The sequence below is a fragment of the Ambystoma mexicanum genome, chromosome 9, assembly GCF_040938575.1.
Source record: "Ambystoma mexicanum isolate Mex_15411 chromosome 9, UKY_AmexF1_1, whole genome shotgun sequence".
NCBI lineage: Eukaryota > Metazoa > Chordata > Amphibia > Caudata > Ambystomatidae > Ambystoma > Ambystoma mexicanum.
In genome coordinates this window covers 955,060,165-955,081,989 of record NC_090931.1, presented here as the reverse complement: position 1 = coordinate 955,081,989, position 21,825 = coordinate 955,060,165, and the positions used below count along the sequence as shown (strand labels likewise).

The window sequence follows — 21,825 nt, the reverse complement described above, 5'->3', positions numbered from 1 at the left end:
CGGCTGCTAAAGGTGAGAAAACCTGCAATGTTCTATTGTGAAGGAAGGATTGAATCCAGCATATGGCTTCTTGTGAGAAGTGAGCGGCAGAGTCCAAGTGGTTCCAAAGAATCATATGGTCAACTAGGTCGAACGCCGCTGAGAGATCAAGTAGCAGTAATAGTGCTGTTTTTCCATTCTCTCTCAGGGTGTGTAATTGTGCTTTAAGGTCGATAAGCACAGATTTCATTCCGTGTTGAGGTCTAAAACCTGACTGACGTACTCCTAGAACAGTGGTCTTCAAACATTTTGACCCCGAGCCCCCCCTAAGAAAAATGTCTCCGGCCCAGGCCCCCCCTATAAACATGGACTCCAAAATTGTACTCGGTTGCGAACGGTTATCGGGCGCTGGAGTAGAATGGTGCCCCTAACGAAGGAGTGAATGCAAAACACCACGTTGTTTCAAAATCATTGCTTGCAATGATTCAAATCAGATTAGAGGACAAATATTTGTGAACAAAGCATTCCGATTTTGCTACAATACAGAGGACTCAACTAAAAATAGTGTTGGATATTTATTTCACAAAAACGAAAACACCCAATATTGCTGTCCTGTAGTAACATTTGCTATGCAAGTGCTGTAACAATTTGTTTCTCAAGTACAACAACGTACTGTCAATGCTGTCACTTGCAAGTTGGGCAGTGGCATAATGGCGAACTAGTGTGAAGGGTGGGCCTGCCTTTCACCAGCCAGCCTGTCAATATTGGGTTAAAATAAATCCTTACCTGCGTGACTTGGGCAAGTGCTTCACTGGGATTTTCTTGCCGGAACACAGGTGGTTTGGTTGATAGACTGACGTTTGGAGCAATGCTGCTGCAATGAAAACAGAACAGTTAGTCAAGGTTACATGGAGCAATGCTGTGCAATGAAAACAGAACAGTTAGTCAAGGTTACATGGAGCAATGCTGCTGCAATGAAAACAGAACAGTTACACAAGGATATATGGGTCTTCCTGAGACTTCAAATTAGGATTAGATGAGCAGGAGCTAAACCCAGCTCTTGGGTACAATGCATCAGAGATAGGTACAGCCCCAGAAATAGATAAGTTTTAAATCCCTGATTCAAATACATGACCCGCATGGCGCTGCCACCCCTGTCCCCCAGACGCCCTTCCTACCTACTCTCAAATGGCACTGGCACCTACCAGGGAAATACGAAGATCGGACGACGGGCAGGAAAGATCCGTCAAAGTATGGGAAGGCGAAGGTCTTCTGGCGCAAGTGCTGCAGGTCTGGGGGGAGGACAGAAGGTGTTAAAGCAGAGGTGGGGAGGCATCACTGTTAAAGACAGGCTTTTAACATGCAAACACAACACCGGCAGATCTGAGGAGTGACTAGTAAACACTGTGTATAGCGTAGGCTCGTGCCAGCGACATATTAAAAATTAAATGGCTGTCACATACAACACGTAACCGAGGCAGAGGCAAGGGTAACACAGGCAGAGGCGAGGTTAATACAGGCAGAGGCGAGAGCAGAGCAGTTTCAGCCCCCCACTTGCCTCCATGGGCGTAATTTTAGAGGGGACAGGGGTGTTTGTCCCCCCCACCCCAACTTTCATGGCACACCATTTTATCCCCATTCATTTAGCTGGGGAAACATTTCAGCAGGTATCATGTCCCCCCCCAACATTTTCAGCAAAGGTACTCCACTGCTTGCCTCCTCTTCTCCATGGGGCATCGGGTGGGGGAGTGAAGCTGCAAAAAATGAGTTGTCCAAATTGCACACCACTTGTTAAGAAAAAAATAAAGTATTGATTAAGGTGGTAAAGACATTTTAGAAGTATAAAGGTGCAGGGGAGAAGACAACAACCCTGGCACAAACATTGTAAATACAAAAAAATCACAAGAAATGGTCTCCAAGAATAAAAGATATTCCCGTGCCCTGCACACTAGGATACTTCTTCAGAGTAAATTCTCGAAAGAGGTAAGGATCATTAGAGCAGAGCGGTAATGATCATCACAATATGATAAATTTGAATGAAATATATCATACATTTTGTAAGGATTTTTAGGTAAATAATCAACTTCTTAGTGCTTCAAATGATTTGTAGATGGGCTTCAAGAAGAAACAGAATTCATTCTGCTTTTCCCGCTCAAAGCGTTGCCTTCATCAACAGCATTACTATTCAATTTTTCAGAATCCCAAAACCTGCTCGCCTCCTCTCCCCATGCCCCCTAATGTGGGGGGTTGCAGATGGGAGAGGAGCGCAGGGGGGACCGGTGCTGCATTAAAAACGCTGCTCCCCCCATGGCAGATTGCTGGGCTCCAGCAATCTGCCATGGGGGAGCCGCGTTGTAAAAAACATCCGCAGGGCAGTTTCAGTCCCCTGCTTCCCTCTCCTCCTCCGTGCCCCATGGAGGAGAGGAGGCGAGCGGGGGACCAAAACTGCTCTGCCGGTGCTGTATTAATAACGCAGCTCCCCCATGCCAGACAGCAATCTGCCATGGGGGAGCTGCGTTATTAATACAGCACCGGCAGAGCAGTTTTGGTCCCTCGCTCGCCTCCTCTCCTCCATGCCCCCTAATGTGGGGGGTTGCAGAGGGAGAGGGGCGCCTGGGGGACCGGTGCTGCATTAATAACACAGCTCCCCCCATTGCAGATTGCTGGGCTCCAGCAATCTGCCATGGGGGAGCCGCGTTGTCAAAAAACACTGGCAGGGCAGTTTCAGTCCCCTGCTCGCCTCTTCTCCTCCATGCCCCATGGAGGAGAGGAGGCGAGCAGGGGACCGAAACTGCTCTGCCGGTGCTGTATTAATAACGCAGCTCCCCCATGGCAGATTGCTGGGCTCCAGCAATCTGCCATGGGGGAGCTGCGTTATTAATACAGCACCGGCAGAGCAGTTTTGGTCCCCCGCTTGCCTCCTCTCCTCCATGCCCCTAATGTGGGGGACGCAGGGGGAGAGAGGCGAAGGGGGGACCGGTACTGTATTAATAACGCGGCTCCCCCGTGGCAGATTGCCACGGGGGAGCCGCGTTGTAAATAAAGGGTCCCTTGCCTCTCACAGGCGGCGGCAGCAGGAGCAAGGAACACAGGACACCACAACGCATCCTGGACGCGCGATCCAAATGCAGGTAAGCGCGCATCCAGGCTGCGTTTATTTCCTGTTTCATGGCCACACCCCCAGCACATCCCACTGGCTGAGCATGTGCATGGGAGCCAGTGGCTCCCCATTGTACATGCTCAGTTCAGTGCAGAAAAAAAAAGCGTTACTCTTCTTCTGCACCAGGCATCACGCGCCCCCCCAGGCTTGGTGGTGCGGCCCCCAAGGGGGGCGCCCCACAGATTGAAGACCTCTGTCCTAGAAGGTGGTTGCATTCCAGATATTGTTGGATTTGGAGGTATGCCACCTTATCTAAGATTTTAAGCAGGAACGGAACTGTGGTAATGGGGCGATAATTTGTGGGTATAGACGGGTCAAATGTTTATTTTTTAATAAGTGGGAGGACCCACGACAGTTTCAGGTTGTTGGGAATGGTGCCGGTGGAGAAGGAGGCATTTATAAGCTTGGCAATGAATGGGGAGAGGTCACGTGCAGCATCTTTTATAATTTGTGCTGGGCAGGGGTCACTGTGGCAGTCGGACGGTTTGAGGGTTAGGATGACTTTTTCAACTTCTAGGATGGATACTTTCTTGAAGTTGAAGTGCGTTGTAGGTAGAGTGGGAAGAGTGGGAGGCAGGATGGTCAGGGGCAAGGGTGCAGAGATTTTCTAAGGATTAGGGGCAAGGAGGAGAGTTTCTTTTTTATTGTTAATCTTAGCCTGGAGGGTCGTTATCTTGTTGGATAGGGTGCTCTGTATGCTGGTGCACCAGCCTTTGTCCTTGAGGCAGGTTTCTGGGGCTTGGATGGGCGTTTCTATCTCTTTGAGGATTGTGAACAATTCCTTAGTATTTGAGTTGGCTTGAGTAATACGCAGGTTATATGACTCTTGTTTGGTGAGGATGATTTCTTTTTTGTAAAGGGAGGCTAGTTTGCTGAAGTTATTTTTATTAGTGTCAGACGGCTCTAGTCTCCTGGTTTGTTCACTTTTGCGTTTCTCTAGTCTGATTGCTTTCAGGTGAGGAGAGAACCATGTATTCACATGTTTTTTCGGTTTGCTCTTTCGGATTTTCAATGGTGCTATGGCGTCTAAAGCAGATAGCATTACTTTGTTGTACTCTTCTACCAAGATGAATGGGTCTGTGAGGGCAGGAAGAGAGTTCAAGGTGGGAAGAATCAGGGGAGTGAGTTTATCGGCTGTAATGTTTTTTTTTGGTTCTAGTGGGAATGGCAGGAGCTATGCTATCAGCATGTAGGGGAGCTGTAGCCTCTAGGGAGAAGGAGATCAGGTGGTGGTCGGACTAGGGCAGAGGTTTTATGGAGGTGATGGTTGTGTGGCAATTGTGCTCTGCTATCCAATCGAGGGTCCTACCTTCAGTATAGGTCGCACCTGTTACCTTTTGGGTGAACCCTAATTCCTCAAGGGAGTCGTTAATCTGCGTAGCGTTATGATCTGATGGTTCTTTGAAACCGAGGTTGATGTCTCCTAAGAGAAGGCATAGTGAGGAGTTTTTAAGGTTATCAGATAGGATATTAGTAAGATCTTCTTCGAAAGAGCCTAGTGGGCCGGGGGTCTGTAAATGAGGTGAATAGATAAGGTCTGGGTGTCTGAGATAGTCAACTTGGCAGTGAGGGATTCGCATGAGTCTGCATTTAGTGGAGAGGTGAGTCTCTTCCCCCCCTCACTGTAGCACACCCCTCTTCTTTGGTTCATGGGGCACTTCTCTCATTCACTGAAGCATAACTCTCTTCTGGCGTATAGTAGGCTCCTCTCCCCCTCACTGGAGCCCACCCCTCTTCTGGGCTCAAGGAATTCCTCTTTTCTGGTGCTCTCCAGCTTTCTGAACAAACTCCTCATCTCAAATCCCAGCTCAGAAATACTGTCTGTGGATCCTAGTCTTGGTTTTAAAGCCCTCAGTGTCCTCCCATTGGGCGAGACAACCTTCTTAATAGAATGAGTAATTGGCTTCCTATTCCAAGTCAGGGGAGGGAAGTCGTGGAAAGGCTTGCCACCATTTGGGATTTCTTTCAGTTTGTTTCCTGTGCAGGAGCGGATGTTTGCCTGCTGCTCTCCCCTGCCTTGCCTCCTGGCTGTCCCCCTGCACAGAAGTCAGTTTTGTGGGTTTCTGGTGTTGAAAGGCCATCAAAAGGAACAGAGAAACCTCTAGTAATTTCCCACCTGTGTAAAATCATTTTTCCTTTGGGGTGGGGGAAGGGTGTATTTCTCTTCTTAAATCAGGGGTAAAAATGTCAAGTTGCAAGTTACTAGCCAGCCATAAAAAGCCACTTGCCACCTTAATTCTACACATGCACAGAGTTCACCATTTCTTACTCATCAAGCGTAAATTGTCAATAGCCAGTGGTGACTGCAACGTTTGTGCCTGCCTTAAATGCTGCAGCGGAGGGAGTAAGAGGTTCTCCTTCACAAGCACTGCTACTCTGGGGGTGGGGGTACATTTGGTTCTTTCCTTCCAGCACTTTGAAACACTCCAATTGTGTATAATCGCTTTACAAATAAACAATTACAATTACAGGATCTGCACCTGTTGACAAAGGAGTCTCTCTGGATGTGTTAGTGATTTCCCAGAGCATATCTTTCCTGAATCCCGAAATACATTCTGGTATTTGCTCTGTGTTTTAGATTTTTAAACCAGCTGAATCTTGGGAGATGCAGTCCTAAATACCCTTGGCACATGGTACTTGCTAACTAATTGCTCTCTCTTAGGCGGTTCAGGAATAGTTCAAGGCTGGTCCTAGTAGTCCTTCTCTAAGGCGAACTGAGATTGGATGCTATGTTGGCACTGTGAGTTTGTCACAGCACTCAAGCATGCTCATGTGGGCCTCCTGAAGTGTGTATAGATTTTGTCGGACATTCTGATGTCACAGTTCAAGCCAACGTTGGAAATTATAGTCTCAAAAGTGGAAGCTGCTGTAGGCTAGCTCATGGCTGTTGTCGCTTAGATGGTTGCCGAGTTTCCTAAGGTCACAATGTCATGGGATGCCACATTTCTATGGATCTGGAGAATACTGTCTCCAGTTGACAATGTTTGGAGCTTGATATTGGAGTGGCGTGAAACCCCCCTGCACTCTAATACTTGGTAGAATCCACGTGCTACTGCTTTCCTTGTGATGGCAGACATTGTGGATGAGGCTAAACGAGGCACCAGAGGTCCCAGGTGGAAATTCCAGTTGCATCCTGGACCTGGGCGTATATTAGTTTCAGTTGTTAATTTTATCAGACCATTAGAAAGCCCCTTATTTTTCCACATGACACATATTTGTATTTCCTACTGGAAATTCCACCAGGGGACTAGAGAGAGATAGAACATAAAGCTTTATCTCGGCAGTAGATGGATACTTCCATCAATAAGCTGATGGAAGCCTGAAATCCGTTAATATACTAACACAGTGGCAAACATAATATCTAAAACTGCACCGGGGTGACCACTCAACATTCTTTGACTGTCCTTGTGCACGTTTACTCAATGATGTGACTGTTACAATCACAAGAGTCAATGTTTTGCAAACTCTTAACATAAATGACCTTCAGGTAACAACGTGTACCGGCACCTTTCTGGACCGGCAAACTCCTAGTCTGCTGGTAGGGGCCGTGATTTACTGTGCAGGCCTGAACTGCCAGTAGTTCAGGCCCCTACCAGTGGACAATTGCCACAATCACAGGCACCGGCATTACCGGTCCCTCTGATTGCGGCATCCCCATCCCATGGAGTCCAGTGGTGATTTACCAGCGTGTCCCGTGATATCCCTGTAATACCGGTATATCGAGCAATGGAGATGGTACAGTAGTCCCCTGGTATCCAGCTGGATTTACCGGCGGGATACTGGAGAACTTGTAATGATCCCCAACTTGTCTTTTAATTGAAGTGGCCACTGCATCCCATTAAGCTACTACAGGTCCACATGCCCTGCATATGAGCTCTGCTGTCATCACAGAATTAAAGGTTCATCAGTGTGGGTTTGCACTCCAAGCACACTCAAACACAAAGGCACTTTTTTCAAAAACTGGCACGTAAAGGTGTGCTGATTATTGTTGTGTTCAGCTGGACTGCTGGACTTCTTGTCGAATTCCTGAGGGATCTCTGAATGGAATTGTTTTTCTAATTATTCCCAACATGTTCCGGCTTTCTGCAGGGTTGATTTACAAAGCCTTCAAACTGAGCCTACCTTTTCATATTGAACACATCAACCCTATTAAAGTTAAGCGTTTACCACTTTCCAAACATAGGATCATACTTTATAAATGGCACAGTGCGCCTGAAACCCATCTCCTTCTCGCTTGTCCCCTCGTTTATGTATCCGAGAAGTGGAATGGAGGAACATCTTTCCAGCTCTGGGTCGTTGGATTTTACCAAGCCCCTATTTACTTACAGTGGATTCTGGAAATTGCTTAAAGGTAATCAAACGCCAAACAAAGATGGCCTCTGCAATTTCAACTTGAGCCAGGCACATGATTTATGCATTTCTGAGTTATTGATGAGTTTTAAAGTGTGGCACTGTATCAATCACTCCTTCAATCTGACTGTACAAGGCATAGAGTGGTCACATTTGGGCGAATTTAGTTTTTGGACAGGTTGATTTTGCCACATATATTCTCTCTCTCTCTCTCTCTCCTTCTCTCTCTCTCCTTCTCTCTCTCTCCTTCTCTCTCTCTCCTTCTCTCTCTCTCCTTCTCTCTCTCTCTCCTTCTCTCTCTCTCTCTCTCTCTCTCTATCCCCTGCTATTACAGAATTTTTTATTTTTGCAGTTGTTTTAGTTGCATATTTATAACACGCTTAAACACCCAGAGGTTTCTTAGCGAGGACCCAGGGATCAAACCCGTGCTGCTTCGTGTCGTCTTGTTTCTAAGGCGAGCACATTGCCACTGAGCTATCCTCCTGGGGCACTCCGAGTAATCTCACATTTTAAGTGGAGTGCACTCCCAGGTAAAACACTATAGGCGCTCCATGGAATCGGTGTTTTCTGGGATCACGTCGAATCGTTTCCGCAGTTTGGCACCAGTGCTTCCTTTCTTGATGCCTGGCCTGCCCTTCTGAGTCATGGTGATGGCAGGAGTCTAGTGATGCTCTTGATCGATTAGTCAATGGCATCATAGCATGGTTTGATTTGCCACTCTTCCCATTAACACCAACATATCAATGTATTTTCTACAGGCTTTTATAGTGCGCTTTATTTTGTGAAAACAACTATGATGTAGACCCAAGTCCTGCACAACAGGCAAGCTGGAGGAAAGGTACATTCTTCATTTGGGCATTACATGTTTCATGCGTTGGGATCCAAAGTCATGCAAACTGTCTAAATAAAATAATTAGGGGTGGGGTAAAACGAGAACAATGCACATCAAAGGAGAAAGAGGCCGGATTGACATTTGAGTGGGTGCTCTCTCCGCAATCATTAGAATTCAAGGGGGTGGGGGGATGTCCCTAGCTCTTATAGGGGCTCTTTCTCCGAGTCTCCAGAGCGCAAACGAAGATGCTAAAGACAGGAATACAGGTGTTAGGCCTGTCGCGTGCATTTTTTGTGGTTTTTGAAGGTGGAGGGGGCAGCGCACTGGGAGTTACGTTTCTGGCTCCCGTTTCCCACCATCTTCAAAAACGAATTGCTTTTAAACCAGAATGAGTCTTTCATGCTGGTGTTAAACCAATGGATTCCTATGGAATCTGCCTGCTTTCCACCCCAGCTAAAAGCAGGCGGATTCCATAGGAATCCAATCGTAAACGCTGCCTTCAATGCGTAAATGGTGGGCAGCGCTTACTCATTTTGCATGGCAGAGTGCAAAAGGGAGGTGTACAGGTACTTCCGCCACCACTTCACACTGCCCTTTTGCAGAGCAAATTAGGAAAATTGCCCAGAGGGGACCTGTTTGCATGTAAGTGCAGATATAAGCAGTCCACTTGAGCAATTAAGCAGAATAGTAAAATTAGCTCGATAGTCCTCTATCGTAAGTACAGAACTGATCACGTTCTAATAAACAAGAATGAAGGATAAATACAGGCGTGCTCAAGGGCACCCCTTTTGATTGTGTTTCTGAAGAGGAATTTGATGTAAAGATTTTCATGGCAGTCTTTCTTCTGTCATGGTTGGAGACTTTCATGTGACGCTTTCCATGATAGATCTTCTACTTCTATGGCAAAAACCCATACAGGGACCAGTGTGTGTGCTTTACACAAGAGAAGCCCCATTTTAATGGCATATCCTCTAGATGCCTTTATAATCTTAATGTCGCATTTTATTTAGGGTGGGGCGGGTTGTTGATATATTTAAGGGACACTGTACATACAGTAGGCAACGATGATCCCTCTTAAAATGATGACAAACATTCAATTTGCTGTTAAATAAAGCAATTTGTCACTCAAAATATATCTAGACATTGAAACTTGTTGGTGACAAATAACCAGTTAAAGACGATATCTAGTCTGGAATTGGCCTTATGACTCATATATAACTCACCTCTTAAAAGCGAAGGGACACTCTGCAGATTTTGGGAGCTAATTGAAGTGACTTAAGTTGTCGGTGGGGAAATGTTTAAATAATTGTCCTTCTTTCATTTCAATTTCAGGCTGCGCCAGTGGGCAGTTCAGATGTGGCAATGGCCGCTGTATTCCTGCTAGCTGGAGGTGCGATGGGACTGGGGACTGTCCGGATAACACAGATGAAGCTGGCTGTGGTAAGTAAAGGACTGCGGTTGCTAAACAAGCGGTATAAAGGTCCATTTATATCTGATGATGTTTCTATCAGTTAGATACAAGAACGTATCAGGAATGCTACAACACTTATAAAGGATGTCAACATGTGGCAAGGATGACTGTGCTTGTGTTTGAGGTCTTTAACTGGTCTGTGTGAGTTTCACTAGTTGCCTCCGAAGAGTGATCACTCCAAACAAGTGTTGGTTGAAGATGCAACCACTCTTTCTAGATTCGGGATCGATGGAGAGGAAACAGGTCATGTTCTCGCCGTGCCATTAGGTTTCAATATTCCTGAGTTGCAGATATGAAGTCTCTATTATTATTTTACTTTGGGGCTATGCCAGCAACCATATGACCTTTTGTGGAATCCTGAGACCTGTGTCACATAGCAGGCTTCCACACTCAACCAAGGTCAAGGCTCCTGATCAAAGTACATTGACAACATAGAATCCACAATATTGTGATGGTGCAAATTGTACACTGTGCAATGCCCTGGTCATATTGTGTGAGGCATAGGGATGAAGTGGCAGCGGTGGCACTGCTATCAAGTGCTCGTTAATTAAACTGTAGGAGGATGATTATGCTGTTAGAACAGAAGAAATAGTAAAGATACTGAAAACAATAGCAGATTATGACCTCAATGTTCTATGTGATGTGATGTTATAATGATTTATACCGCACACTGCTACCATTTGCATGGTCTCCATGCGCTCATGTGGCTCTGTAAGAAAAGTAGGCAGGGTTGGTAAGTGAGGGAAGAGGGATAGCATAGAAGTTATGCTCTTCTGTTGATGCTTGCCCAAGCAGGGGAAACTGGTGTCTGTGTGTGTCAACTTTCTGGGTGTGCTTTGTTGTGTGCACTGGGCTGGTTGTGTCCGGAGGGGTAGCGTCCAGTGTCTGGGTTGGTTGTTTGTTGCTTGCAACTGTTTGGTCTTGTGGCGTGGTTAGCGGTGAGTGTGCGGTTTGTGTGTTTTTGTGCGTAGTTTTGCTGGCCCGTTTGGGCATGTGTAGTATGTGAGAGGCATGCGGGTGTGGAAAAGAGGAGGGATGGTTTGTTGGTTTGGGTGTGTGTTTGTTTGATTGTTGGTTCTTCGATCCATAGTGTCCCAACGTTTGCTTTGCTCCGAAGTATGGTTTGTGGGGGTGTACATTTTTATGCTTGTCTCTGTGAGTTGAATACCCAGGTTATCAGTCATTTTCTGAAAGTTAGGTCTTTTGTTCTTTTTTCCTTCGGTACTGAATTCCATAGTTTGGTTATCAAAATGAAGAATGCGGTTCCTCCAAATGTCTTTTTCTCGTAGTGTTTAGTTTCCATTTGGATGTTGTTGATCGATCTTTGATTTCTTCCTGGTTGGTAGCAGTTGATTGTAGCTTGGAGAAATTCCGCTCCTTGTCTATGTAGTGATTTGTGGGCAATGCAGAGGGCTTCAAAGTTAATGCATGTTTGTACTGGTAACCATTGTAGACTTCTCAGGGCTGGTGTGATGCAGTCTCTTCTATTTAGTCTCAGGAGAAGTCTTGCTGCTGTATTTGGGATGCGTTGTAGTTTTTCCTGTTAGGTGTACTGGCATTACAAGGTAGAGGCTGTATCCATAGTACACTCTGCTAAATCCGACAATCTTTTCTTTGAGATAGACACAAATTAAAATCATCCAGCATAATATCTTAGAGAATGAAAGAACTGCAAAAGAATAATTAGACTCCTAGTGATCAAACCTAGCAGTCTAATGTCTTTGAGAGAATAAAGGAACAGTGCGATGCTACACTTGTGGTGCTTTGACTTGCCACTGGGCCTGGGGGATTTGGTTGAAATCCTGAGGCTCCTCAATCAACACATAAACTGTGTGAGTGGAAGCCTGACTTAAGTTGTCCTTTTTTAGTTTTTACACAACACAAGCAGATCCTGGAAGCGACATCACCACAAGGAAAAGGGGACTGGAATGCAAATGTTAGTGGAAATGGCTTGATAGTGGAAGCTCGATTACAGATGCAAATATAGAGTTTGGCAATAGTGATGGTTAGTCATTTCATGACATGCTGCAACGTTGTGATGTGCAGATCAATTTAATAGTGGGGGTGATCACGCGATCCCATATTTTAATGGGTACATGTAATATACTGGTAATGGGAAATTAAAATGACGTAATTTATTTTTAAATGTACTGCTTGTATTGTAGTAGTATTCTAGTTGCGCAGTTTGGTCCGAAAAGAAATAATTGGCCTGTGCGCCTTAATTACGACCTGTACCAGTTTGTTTGTGAATCATGTGAGAAGATGGACCTATTACTGATCCCCTGTAGAGGTTTGTGATGACAATCAATGAGAAAGGTGTTTTTGCTTTTGTGCACTAGTGTTTGTTGTAGAATTTCATAACTTGGCATCATGAAGAGGGCATGCAACTGATCACCCCCAAGTTTCTTAGCAGAAAAGGCCCTCGTCCTGAATCACTTGAAGGACCACCATTCTGTGTCTGCATTGCCGCCCCTGTGGGTGCGTCTACAGGCACCTAGCCAATGACTTTCAGTTTGTCTCACTTCCTTTTTGCACCCTCTGGGTGAATCTTGACTTCATTATTTGTGCAATGCCACCATCGCTTTGACTACATATTCTTGGCACCAGAGGAGGCGAGGATGTGGATGGCCATGTCTAGGGCATTTAAATGGTTAAACTAGGCATTCGAAACATGTGTTTACCCTTTGTTTGTATGCCCAAGTACAGGCTTTTCCATAGCCTCCTCCAGAACTGGGCAGACGAATGTTGAATGAAGCTGAGAATCCCAGAGTAGCAATTCTCCAAGTAAAACGTGTCATAGACCACGCCAACCTGCCACAGGGGTAGGGTGGGAGGCAGGTTTTAGGTAGGGACACTTAGAGTAGGAGAAACGCTGAACTGTGATTTTCTTTCTGAAATGCAAGAGACAATGGGATCAGGGGAACTCTAGGACGAGTGCACATTGTTAAAATTGAACATGTTCTCAGTGACCAACACACAACTGACTCAAATGCCTCCATTATGTCCTCCCTCACTCACTCACTAATGAGTATATGTAAGCGAGTGAGTGTTTAAAGAACCTTTAAACGTGAGCTTGTGGATAACCTCACCGACTCATCCCACCTTGTGCAACCGCTTGCATGGTTTGCCCAGTCACATCACTGGTTCAGTAGTGAGTGTGCCTGAGTGGGCATGAGTATGCTTGAGAATGTCTATCTGCAAGTGGGGGGAGTAGTCATGTGAGTGCATCTGTGCCTGTATGTAGTGAAAACATCCCTCAAATGCAATTGGTTACTCCATTCAGTACCAGGCACTTTGTACAAGTGTATATGTGGCTATGTATGTTCATTCCCCTGTTCGTATGAGTGTGTCTGTGTGGGAGCAAGGGGGTTATATGGGTATGTTTGTCTGTACCGTGAGTATGTCGTCAGTTCCTGGGCATATGTGAACTGCTTCTGGGAATGCCTATAATGGCAGTAATAGTATTTGATAGCGCTTCTTGGACATATATGAGGCATTGTCCGCCCATATGACTGCACAATGGCCTATCATGGCAGTACCCAGACATATGCTGCAAGATTCTAGGTATACATTGCAGTACTTGGGCATGTAATGGAATTAGGCATATGAGTCGTCCCATGCCCAGCTTCTTTCCATCTCATGACCGGGAAAACATGACATGCCCGTTATATGTCCTTGTGCTACATTACTATTCATTACATTAACCTCATATGGATGAGTACTCTTTCCATATGTCAATGTTTAGTATCATACGCCCAAGTGGCGCTATAATATCCTAAATTTCGGCGATCATATGGGAGTCGGTTAGATGGGACATAGCACTCCTATCCGTTCCTCTTCGATACGCGCCTCAAGACTAAAACTAATATACCTCAGACCTCCTTCACTCTACCCTTGTGCACCGCGTCCCGTGGAATACAGCTGAGTCCCACGATAAATTCATTCCAGCTGTTCACATTGCGGCACACCCCTCGCCTTTGAGATACACCTTATTTGACTAATACCTTACTCTAGACCCCTATCTTTTAAAAAACATTGTATTTATTTGGTTTAGTTGTCATAACAACTTTCAAATTACATAATACACATTTACATTGTAATTTCACTTTTCCATCTAGTAATATCAAGAGAACACACAAAAAAAGAAATCACAAAGAAAATGACTTTAAATCTTGGTAACACCATCTGCAGAAATTGCACTATGGCTGTCTGTACCCTTGAACGCGCACTAGAGAACCGGATTAGCCACGCTTCATTGCTACTCATACAATTCTGGAAATGTATCACATGATCAAAGCATCTTGTCCCAACTTCCCTTAGTGCTTCACATTCCACTATTAAATGTTGTAAGGACTCTCTTTGGTCTAACTCATGGCAGTATCTACAATAGCCTTGTTCATATAGCAACAATTTCCTTTTACAGAGTATGTAACTGGTTTCCCACAGGTTCAATCTGAATCTTAGGTAGCCTGAACACACTAACTGTGATGGAAATTTCAATAAATAGCTCGCCCCTATCACCCTCGACCTCTGTGTGCTATGACCCATAGAATACAGCTGAGTCCCACGAAAAATCCAGTCTAGCTGTTCACATAGCTTTTGACACTAAGACACTTTTGACACAGCACCCGTCCTCTCGCCTTGCAATATGGGCTGCTGCTAGAGGCCTAGCCAATCTCTACCCACCTTCCATTTGGTTATAAATGCACTCGTACCTTTTCCCGCTCCTTCTATTACTGTTCAACACGGACTTCGGTCTTCCAAAGGGCGTTCACCCACCACAGCGCTTCGAGGCCATACCCGTAGGCGCTATACACATTTCACATAACATATGCCAGGGTAACCGGTTCATAGGCAAACATTCTGTCATCACGTGCACAGCCAATACCATAGTATGTCAACATTCAACATCATATGCTCGAGTACAGCCATCACATATCAGAGTGCAGCAATAATATGTTGACATGCCCAGGTACTGCTTTCTTATATCGGTTACGAACAACATACTATTAGCAACTCGCATCATAGGCATCTGTTCTGGGTTCATAGTGACAGCTTCGACAGTCACATTTTCTAATGACAAAAGTTCTGACACAAAAGTGTCGAGAGAAAAAAGTTTTGAATGTGTCCCCCCCAAATCCCCTTTTTTTGTAAACACACTTATTTTACTATACAAATTAAATAAAGCCTTTAATATTAAAAAGAAATACATTCGACACTTTTTTTTTTGAAACATTTGTTTCAGAACTTTTGTAATTCGAAACTATTGTTTCGAAACTTTGCCTGGACCGTCTCTGTTCTGTCATCATATGCCCAGGTACCTCCACTATTTGCCCACGTGCATCATGTCACACCCAGCTGCAGTCTCATGTTCTTTGGTGCTGCCACCCTACGCCAAAGTATCTCCATCATGTACGCAGGTACCACCTGCAGCCTTCGTAGGTTTTGGACTTGCATCACTATATCAGAACTGGCCAGTGCCATAGAATGCAGCTCATGTGAATAATGAGCCGCCATGATGCCGATCAGAAAGCCTTCCTAGGCCCGGCTTCAGCATAACGGCATAAGTCACAGAGAATGTGTGGGGAAGTGGCTGATTGGTGCTACTCGTGCATGAACGTGCTTTTGGCGGACTCATCCCATTCTCGTCTCCCAAGGAGGCGGGAGCGAAAGGGGCTACACAATTAAGCAATTACTCTAAGGGCGAGTATCCCCGTCCTTTTTGCATAGACTTGATTAAAGCGGAGCAGTTAAGACGTTATGCAAGGAAATCACTACTTTGTAATTTGTCTGCCAAAATAAGGAAATCCACAAAATAGGGATGTCCCTGCTAAAGTGTGTTGTCTGTTATGATACTATACACACACATTGTTGTGTGCACACACACACGCCCTCGTTCACTGATCGCTTACACATACTCATTCGGGAGCGCACACCATTAAGCTGCTCACACCATTCAGTGACTTATTTACATCACACACTCACTCCTTCATATCACTCACTTATTCCCTCACTTACTAACCCCTCAACAATAAGGTGATTTAAAGACTACTAAAGACTCACCCCATCCTATGAGCATGTTGCCATATGTCCACTGGAATCTTAGATAACTGACTTTGTTGATGGCAGTGCACTCGACTGCTGATGTCGACAGCTGCAGTGCGACATAACTTCCATCAGCTTTGCACCACTTGTGCAGGCTGCATGCACCTTGGTTTTCTCCTTGTCCCTGTGTTTAAGCTCTTTTAAGCTGTTTTCAGTGGCTTTAGTGCAAAATAAAAACTCAGAATAACATGTAAGAGCAATGTGAGTTTGTGTGTGTTTATGTATGTGTGTGTGAGAGAGAGAGGGAGCGAGAGAGTGACGAAGGAATGAATGGTATCACTACATATTATCCCTACCAAAAATATTGCTGTATATTCTGGAACGGCCATAGGTGATATTTTTTGGGGGGATAATTTTTGGGGTTTTATCCCTACCAAAAATATTGCTGTATATTCTGGAACGACCATAGGTGATATTTTTTGGGGGGATAATTTTTGGGGTTTTTGGGAGCGGGGGTTGCGGGGATGCCCCCCCTCCTTTAAAAATAATGTGTGTGTTGCAGGGGTGTCCCCCGCAGGTTCCATGCATTAATATCACCGCAGAAATATGGCGATATATTTGTATGGTGATATTTTTGCGGGGATATTAACACATGGAACCCAAGTAATGTGTGTAAGTTGGAGAGTATGTGTACATGCATCTGTATGTGTGTGCTTGCATGTGTTTGTGTGCAGTGATTGAAGTACTTAGGTGCAGCCAGGAGCCCTGCCCACCTGTGGCAGATAATGAACTATGCAACGTGGAGGCTGCCGGTCCATCCAGAGACTCACTTCGGCCGGATTTGTTTGTTGAGTGTGAGAGTATGTGAATGCAGCTACCCTTGTGTCTATGTGAGCATGACTCTATCGAGCGGGAAGAAGGAGGAAGCCGGGTAAAGGAGGAATGGGCCACTGGGTGTCCCTGGCCATTTTTAAATAATGCATAAGGGATAATCTACCACTCGTTCACTAGGCAAAAGCTGTTGCAGGTCAGTGGAAGGGGACAGTGCACATGCCCTGGGGTTTCCTCTTCACCAGGCGATGGGGAAAGCAGCAAGAACAGGCCCATCCTGCTGGACACAGGCCCATCCTGCTAGACACAGGACCATCCTGCTGGAGACATGCCCATCCTGCTGGACACAGGCCCATCCTGATAGACACAGGCCCACCCTACGTGGTCAGAATGTCATACACAACCCCACCCCAGACTGTTTGAATGTGCAGCACAGTAACATCCCGCGCTGCATACATGACTGGCCCCTTGCTGCTCTACACTGAGAGCATGCCAACCACAGCCAAACCCTACACTTGAAGCATTCTCAGTAGCGGCAAAGATGTCCATGCAATGTGGAAACGTGATTGTGTGCTACCCCTCAATAGCTGACATATAATTGCATAGTGGCATTCATTTGCTTAGTCTTATTACAGGCGTGGGCACATTGATTACAAATCGAAAACTACATTTCACTATTATGCATTCGGTAGGCCCTTAATTATGTTTATTTATTTATTGGTTTACTTATAATGCGCCGGAGCCCCCGGGCATCATAGGGAAGAACTATTGTATTTCTATGTGTTTACCATTAAAGGCACCCCGGGGTACATTTGGTAAAAATGCAAAGAAAATGCACAACATTGTATTGTGTGTGACCCTTAAGTGTGTTGAGGAGATATTATATGTCCCTACCCTGCATAGCAAATGAAACCAATCTGAGAGATAATTTGGCAGAGTGTGATAACAGGTCTGCTCTGTTGCTGAAACCTAACTGCAAATCAATGCATGTTTCTTCAGCCCCATCTACCTGCTCTGCCAGCCAGTTCCGGTGTGTGAGCGACGGAGACTGCATCCCTCGAACCTGGGTCTGTGACGATGAGGAGGACTGTGATGATGGCTCAGATGAGCGCCAGCAGTGCGGTAAGTGCCTTTTGCAGCTGCCATCTCCTGAACACTTTCCATTACCACCTAATGTCTCCTGCATCCTTCCTGTCTGAAGGAACATAATATAGCCTTATAGACCTTGGGAGGGATCATTATCGCGGGATAATGGCCCGCCTCCAGGTTTTGGCCCTCAACGAAGGGTCATTATCCGAAGCAATGATGACCCCTCCCAAGGTCTATAAGGTTAGTAGCACATAATGGTAGTAACAATACATGTCTTGGAGCTTTGCTAGGGTGGTAAAAAATGCTACTTTACTATTGGGTAAACTACACAGGCATGGCCACCTAGTTTGTAAATTAGAAGTGGTTTTATTTTGTAATATTTAAACAACATAGTTTTCATAAATTGAGCATTTTAATTGCAAACTTTTAAAACTGAAATGGGTTTAAAATGAGCATGCATTTAGTGGCATGTAAAAGTAAACAATTGCTCTGTAAGAAAGAGAAAGCATGTTGCCCTGCGTTAGCTTTGGCTTTTGTGCATTACTAAGATGTTTCAGCAAATAAAAAGGTCATCTCTGAGAGGAAGTGTCTTGCTGAAAGAAACCTTGCCTGCAAATTGCACTGTTGTTTCCCTGTCAGCTTTTGAAGACCGAATGTCCAGAGAGCAGCCTATACAAGTAGTTATTGACTGCACTGTAAGGATTCTGATTGGCTGAGAGGAGGTCATAAACGATCTCCATGTGCTAATATGACGTTATTGACAGAGGGGGGGTCGTTAGTGGGCCATAGGTCGGGGAAGGGCCATAATCACAAGCGATAATGATCCCTCCCGAGGATTGAAAGGCGAGTAGCACATTGTGGTGGTAGTAATATGTGTTTTTGAGTTTTGGTGGCTAATAAATGTTACTTAATAGTGAGTAAAGGCAAAATGAGTAGGTCAATTAAATGTGGGTTAATTTTATGGTATTTAAACAACAAGGATTTCATAATAATGTAAGGATTTTAATTGCAAATTCGGTTAAATGGAGCGGTTCTGAAAAACTCTGGATTTCAATTTGAGGCTGAGTGACTAGAAGGTCCTGGTTGTTTATATTGGACACCAGTACGTATGCATAAACTTGGGCTGGTTGATAGTGACTTGTGTCGGGTTGTGGTTTGGAGGCAGGTAATTGACTACATATGTTGTGGGAGTGTACAAGAGTACGTGCCTACTGTAGGATATACTGGATAGGTCAGACCTGGTGATGGGTATATCTTTTCCGCGTCTGCCCGCTTCATCTGGGTTGTTATCACAATCTGGAAGATGTTCTGTAGCTGGGACAAATAGCCAATGGATAGATGGGCTGTTGATAGTGGCTATCAAACAAATAATGAAAGTCTGTAAAACATGGAAAAAACCACAGGCAGATGACTGGATTTGTGAATTACAGATTTTGTCAAACTATGAGAGGATTTAATTTACAAAAAAAGGTATATTGAGGACTATTTTGAGAAATGGACGTCCTTCAATGATAGATATGGGTAACCTGAATCGTTAGATTTGTGGGTTTATGGTTTGGGAAGTGGTGTTATGTGTTTAGCTCATAATGATTGTGTGGATGTGTTTTCTTGTTTGTCTTTTTTTGTCTTATAGGGCCTCATTACGAGTAGGGTTGTAAGGGATACCGGGCACTGGTAAGGAGACTGGTGCCGGTAATCCCTTACCACCCTACTACGAGTTCCCTTAGCGTGTCCCTCCTTTAACGCCTGGTCTGACCAGGTGTTATGGACGGGACCCATTAAGGGAAATCAGAGCCAATAACGGTACCGCAAATCGCGGTACCGTTATTAGCTACTTCCCCATTCCCATTGAGTCCTATGGGGGCTCAAATGGGAATGGGGAATGTTTTTTTCAATGGGGACTTACTGGTCCCGCAAAGGTCGGACTACACCGGTAAGTCCCCATTGAACGAGACCGGTGCGGGTACCGTCATCGGAGGCAGTCATCACGCAAATAGCGCCATGACTACCTCCAATCTCGGAATGAGGCCCATAGTCTTTGGGGGACGTGGATTCAAATGTGGTTCGTTTAGCTGATATATCTGTTCTTTTTGCACTTATATTTGATCTTTACGCAATTGCTTGAATTTATATGAAAATGTAAAATAAAATATTTTTAGAAACAATGGAGCGGTTTTAACATGAACATGCATTAGGTGTCATTTTAAACTAAACAGTTTCTCTATAAGAAAGTGAAAGCTTTTACCCATGCTATGGCTTTCTCTTTTCTGTGTTAAAAAGCATTTAGCAGTAAAAAAAAGGTCCTCCCACAGATGAAGTGTCTTGTTTAAAGAGCGTTTGTTTGGATTAAACATCCCTTTTTACAAAATATTAAGATATTTCATAATCAATTGCAAGAAGAGGAATAATCTGGAATGAGTGAACAGAGCATTGAGAAGTGCAGAGTAGGGTAAAAAAGGCACAGTCCTGTAGGTTTGCTCAAACAAAGGGATATACATTAAGATAACAGCGTGTTTAAAGAAAGAAGGAATAATAGAGGATGTCAAGGATACATTGATAAGAGGAGCAAGATATGGAAACAGAGGTGGGCAGATGGAGGAAATGAGGCAGGAAGGAATTGGGTGTAAAGGAGAGGCCGCAGGGTGAGCACATGGCAAGTAATCTGAGGTATCAGAATTGGTAAGCAAAACAAATGAAGATAGAGACGGAAGAGGAGGAGAGAGGGAGGGAGACCCAGAAGGAGGAGCAGCAAGAGTTCCTCTGGGCAACACAAAGTTATCCCTGCCGGCAGAACAACTAAAGTCATTTTTAAGTTCATGAACCCTGTGTTAGATGATATGGACCCCGATGAACACAGGCCAGCCTTGAGGTCTGCTCATTTAACTGAGCCTCTCATGCCAAACCCTTGCAATCTTACTTTCCGTGAGCATATATAGTCATCAATGAGCTGATCATTCTGGTGAGGGGCAGATGCTGCTGTGTCAGGCTGAGGGGTCCATTCCCCTAAACATGGGTAGACGTCAAGGTCCAAATAATGCTTTGGGCAGGGCCTTACGTCCTTCTATTGATTTCAGGCTGCCACAAGATTTGTTTCCCACGGTAAGGCCAAGCACTCATTCGAACCCTTAGGAGAGGAGTAGCTCAGAACATTGCAAGGGCTGCTCCACTAGAGTGCTTCAATTTCACTTTCTTCTGGGACATCATCTTCATGAAGGTTGACCAACCTACCTCTCTGGAAGTGCTCACTGACATCAGGCCCTTGGCTTTTGTCAGGGGTGCCTGGATGTTCCCCTTCTGCCAGAAGCTCTACACACAGTTTGGCTTTCACAGCATGACACTTCTCTGGTTGTTTGAAAGAGCCTCAAAATGTGCTCTAAGAGTGCAGTCATCCTGGTTCCCTGGTCTAAGCAATATTACTTAGAACAAGAGGAAGGGGAGGCCAGTTCAGCATTTGCTAGGGCACCCCTGATCTGTGCTTTACTGCCTTTGCAAAAATAGGGGGATAGACTGCTTTTGGGGCTCCCACCTTCCTTTGGGTTGCACTGTAAAGTTGGGCATGAATTGTGGCATGCTCCACAGTCTCAGTGTGTCCTTTGGTTCAGAGAGTGTGTAAGTTAACCTAGAGAAGTCAGATCTGTCAATCGCCTTGCCTTTGGTATCCCATTCTCACCCTGGCGTTTCCTCAAGCGTTTTGAGTTGATTGTTCATTATGCGTGTCCCCGTGGCTTCCTAATGACATCCTCACCATGTAAAGTGTTGGTGAAGGGCTGTGCTCTGGGTTTGACACATTTTCAGCCAGTGTTATCCACATTTCGAAAATTGTGGTTTGTTTTCAGACGGAAAGGATATTTTCCCATAATCAGAATCTAAGGTTTCTGCAGTTTGACCGAGAATCCATAGATCCTGCTCCTTAGACGTCTGCTGGCTAAGATCCGCACTGTCCTCTCTCGAAGAATCATCCTTTTCGACTGCAAGTTGGCACGACTGTCCCGGGCACTCTCTCCCACAGCATCTGGCACAGTTTGAAGGAACGCCTCAATCAGAAGGGCCATTGGCATTGCAATCCCA

General features: G+C 45.1%; 1 protein-coding gene across 2 annotated transcripts in view; it reads left to right on the top strand.

Moving 5' to 3' along the window:
* LRP2 (LDL receptor related protein 2) overlaps positions 1-21,825 on the top strand; it is a 516,831-nt gene that overhangs the window by 82,854 nt on the left and 412,152 nt on the right. For both annotated transcript variants that reach the window (XM_069616158.1, XM_069616157.1), the window contains exons 2-3: positions 9,654-9,761; positions 17,668-17,790. In XM_069616158.1, the coding sequence (XP_069472259.1) occupies positions 9,654-9,761; positions 17,668-17,790 (231 nt within the window). The remainder of the gene's footprint in view (positions 1-9,653; positions 9,762-17,667; positions 17,791-21,825) is intronic.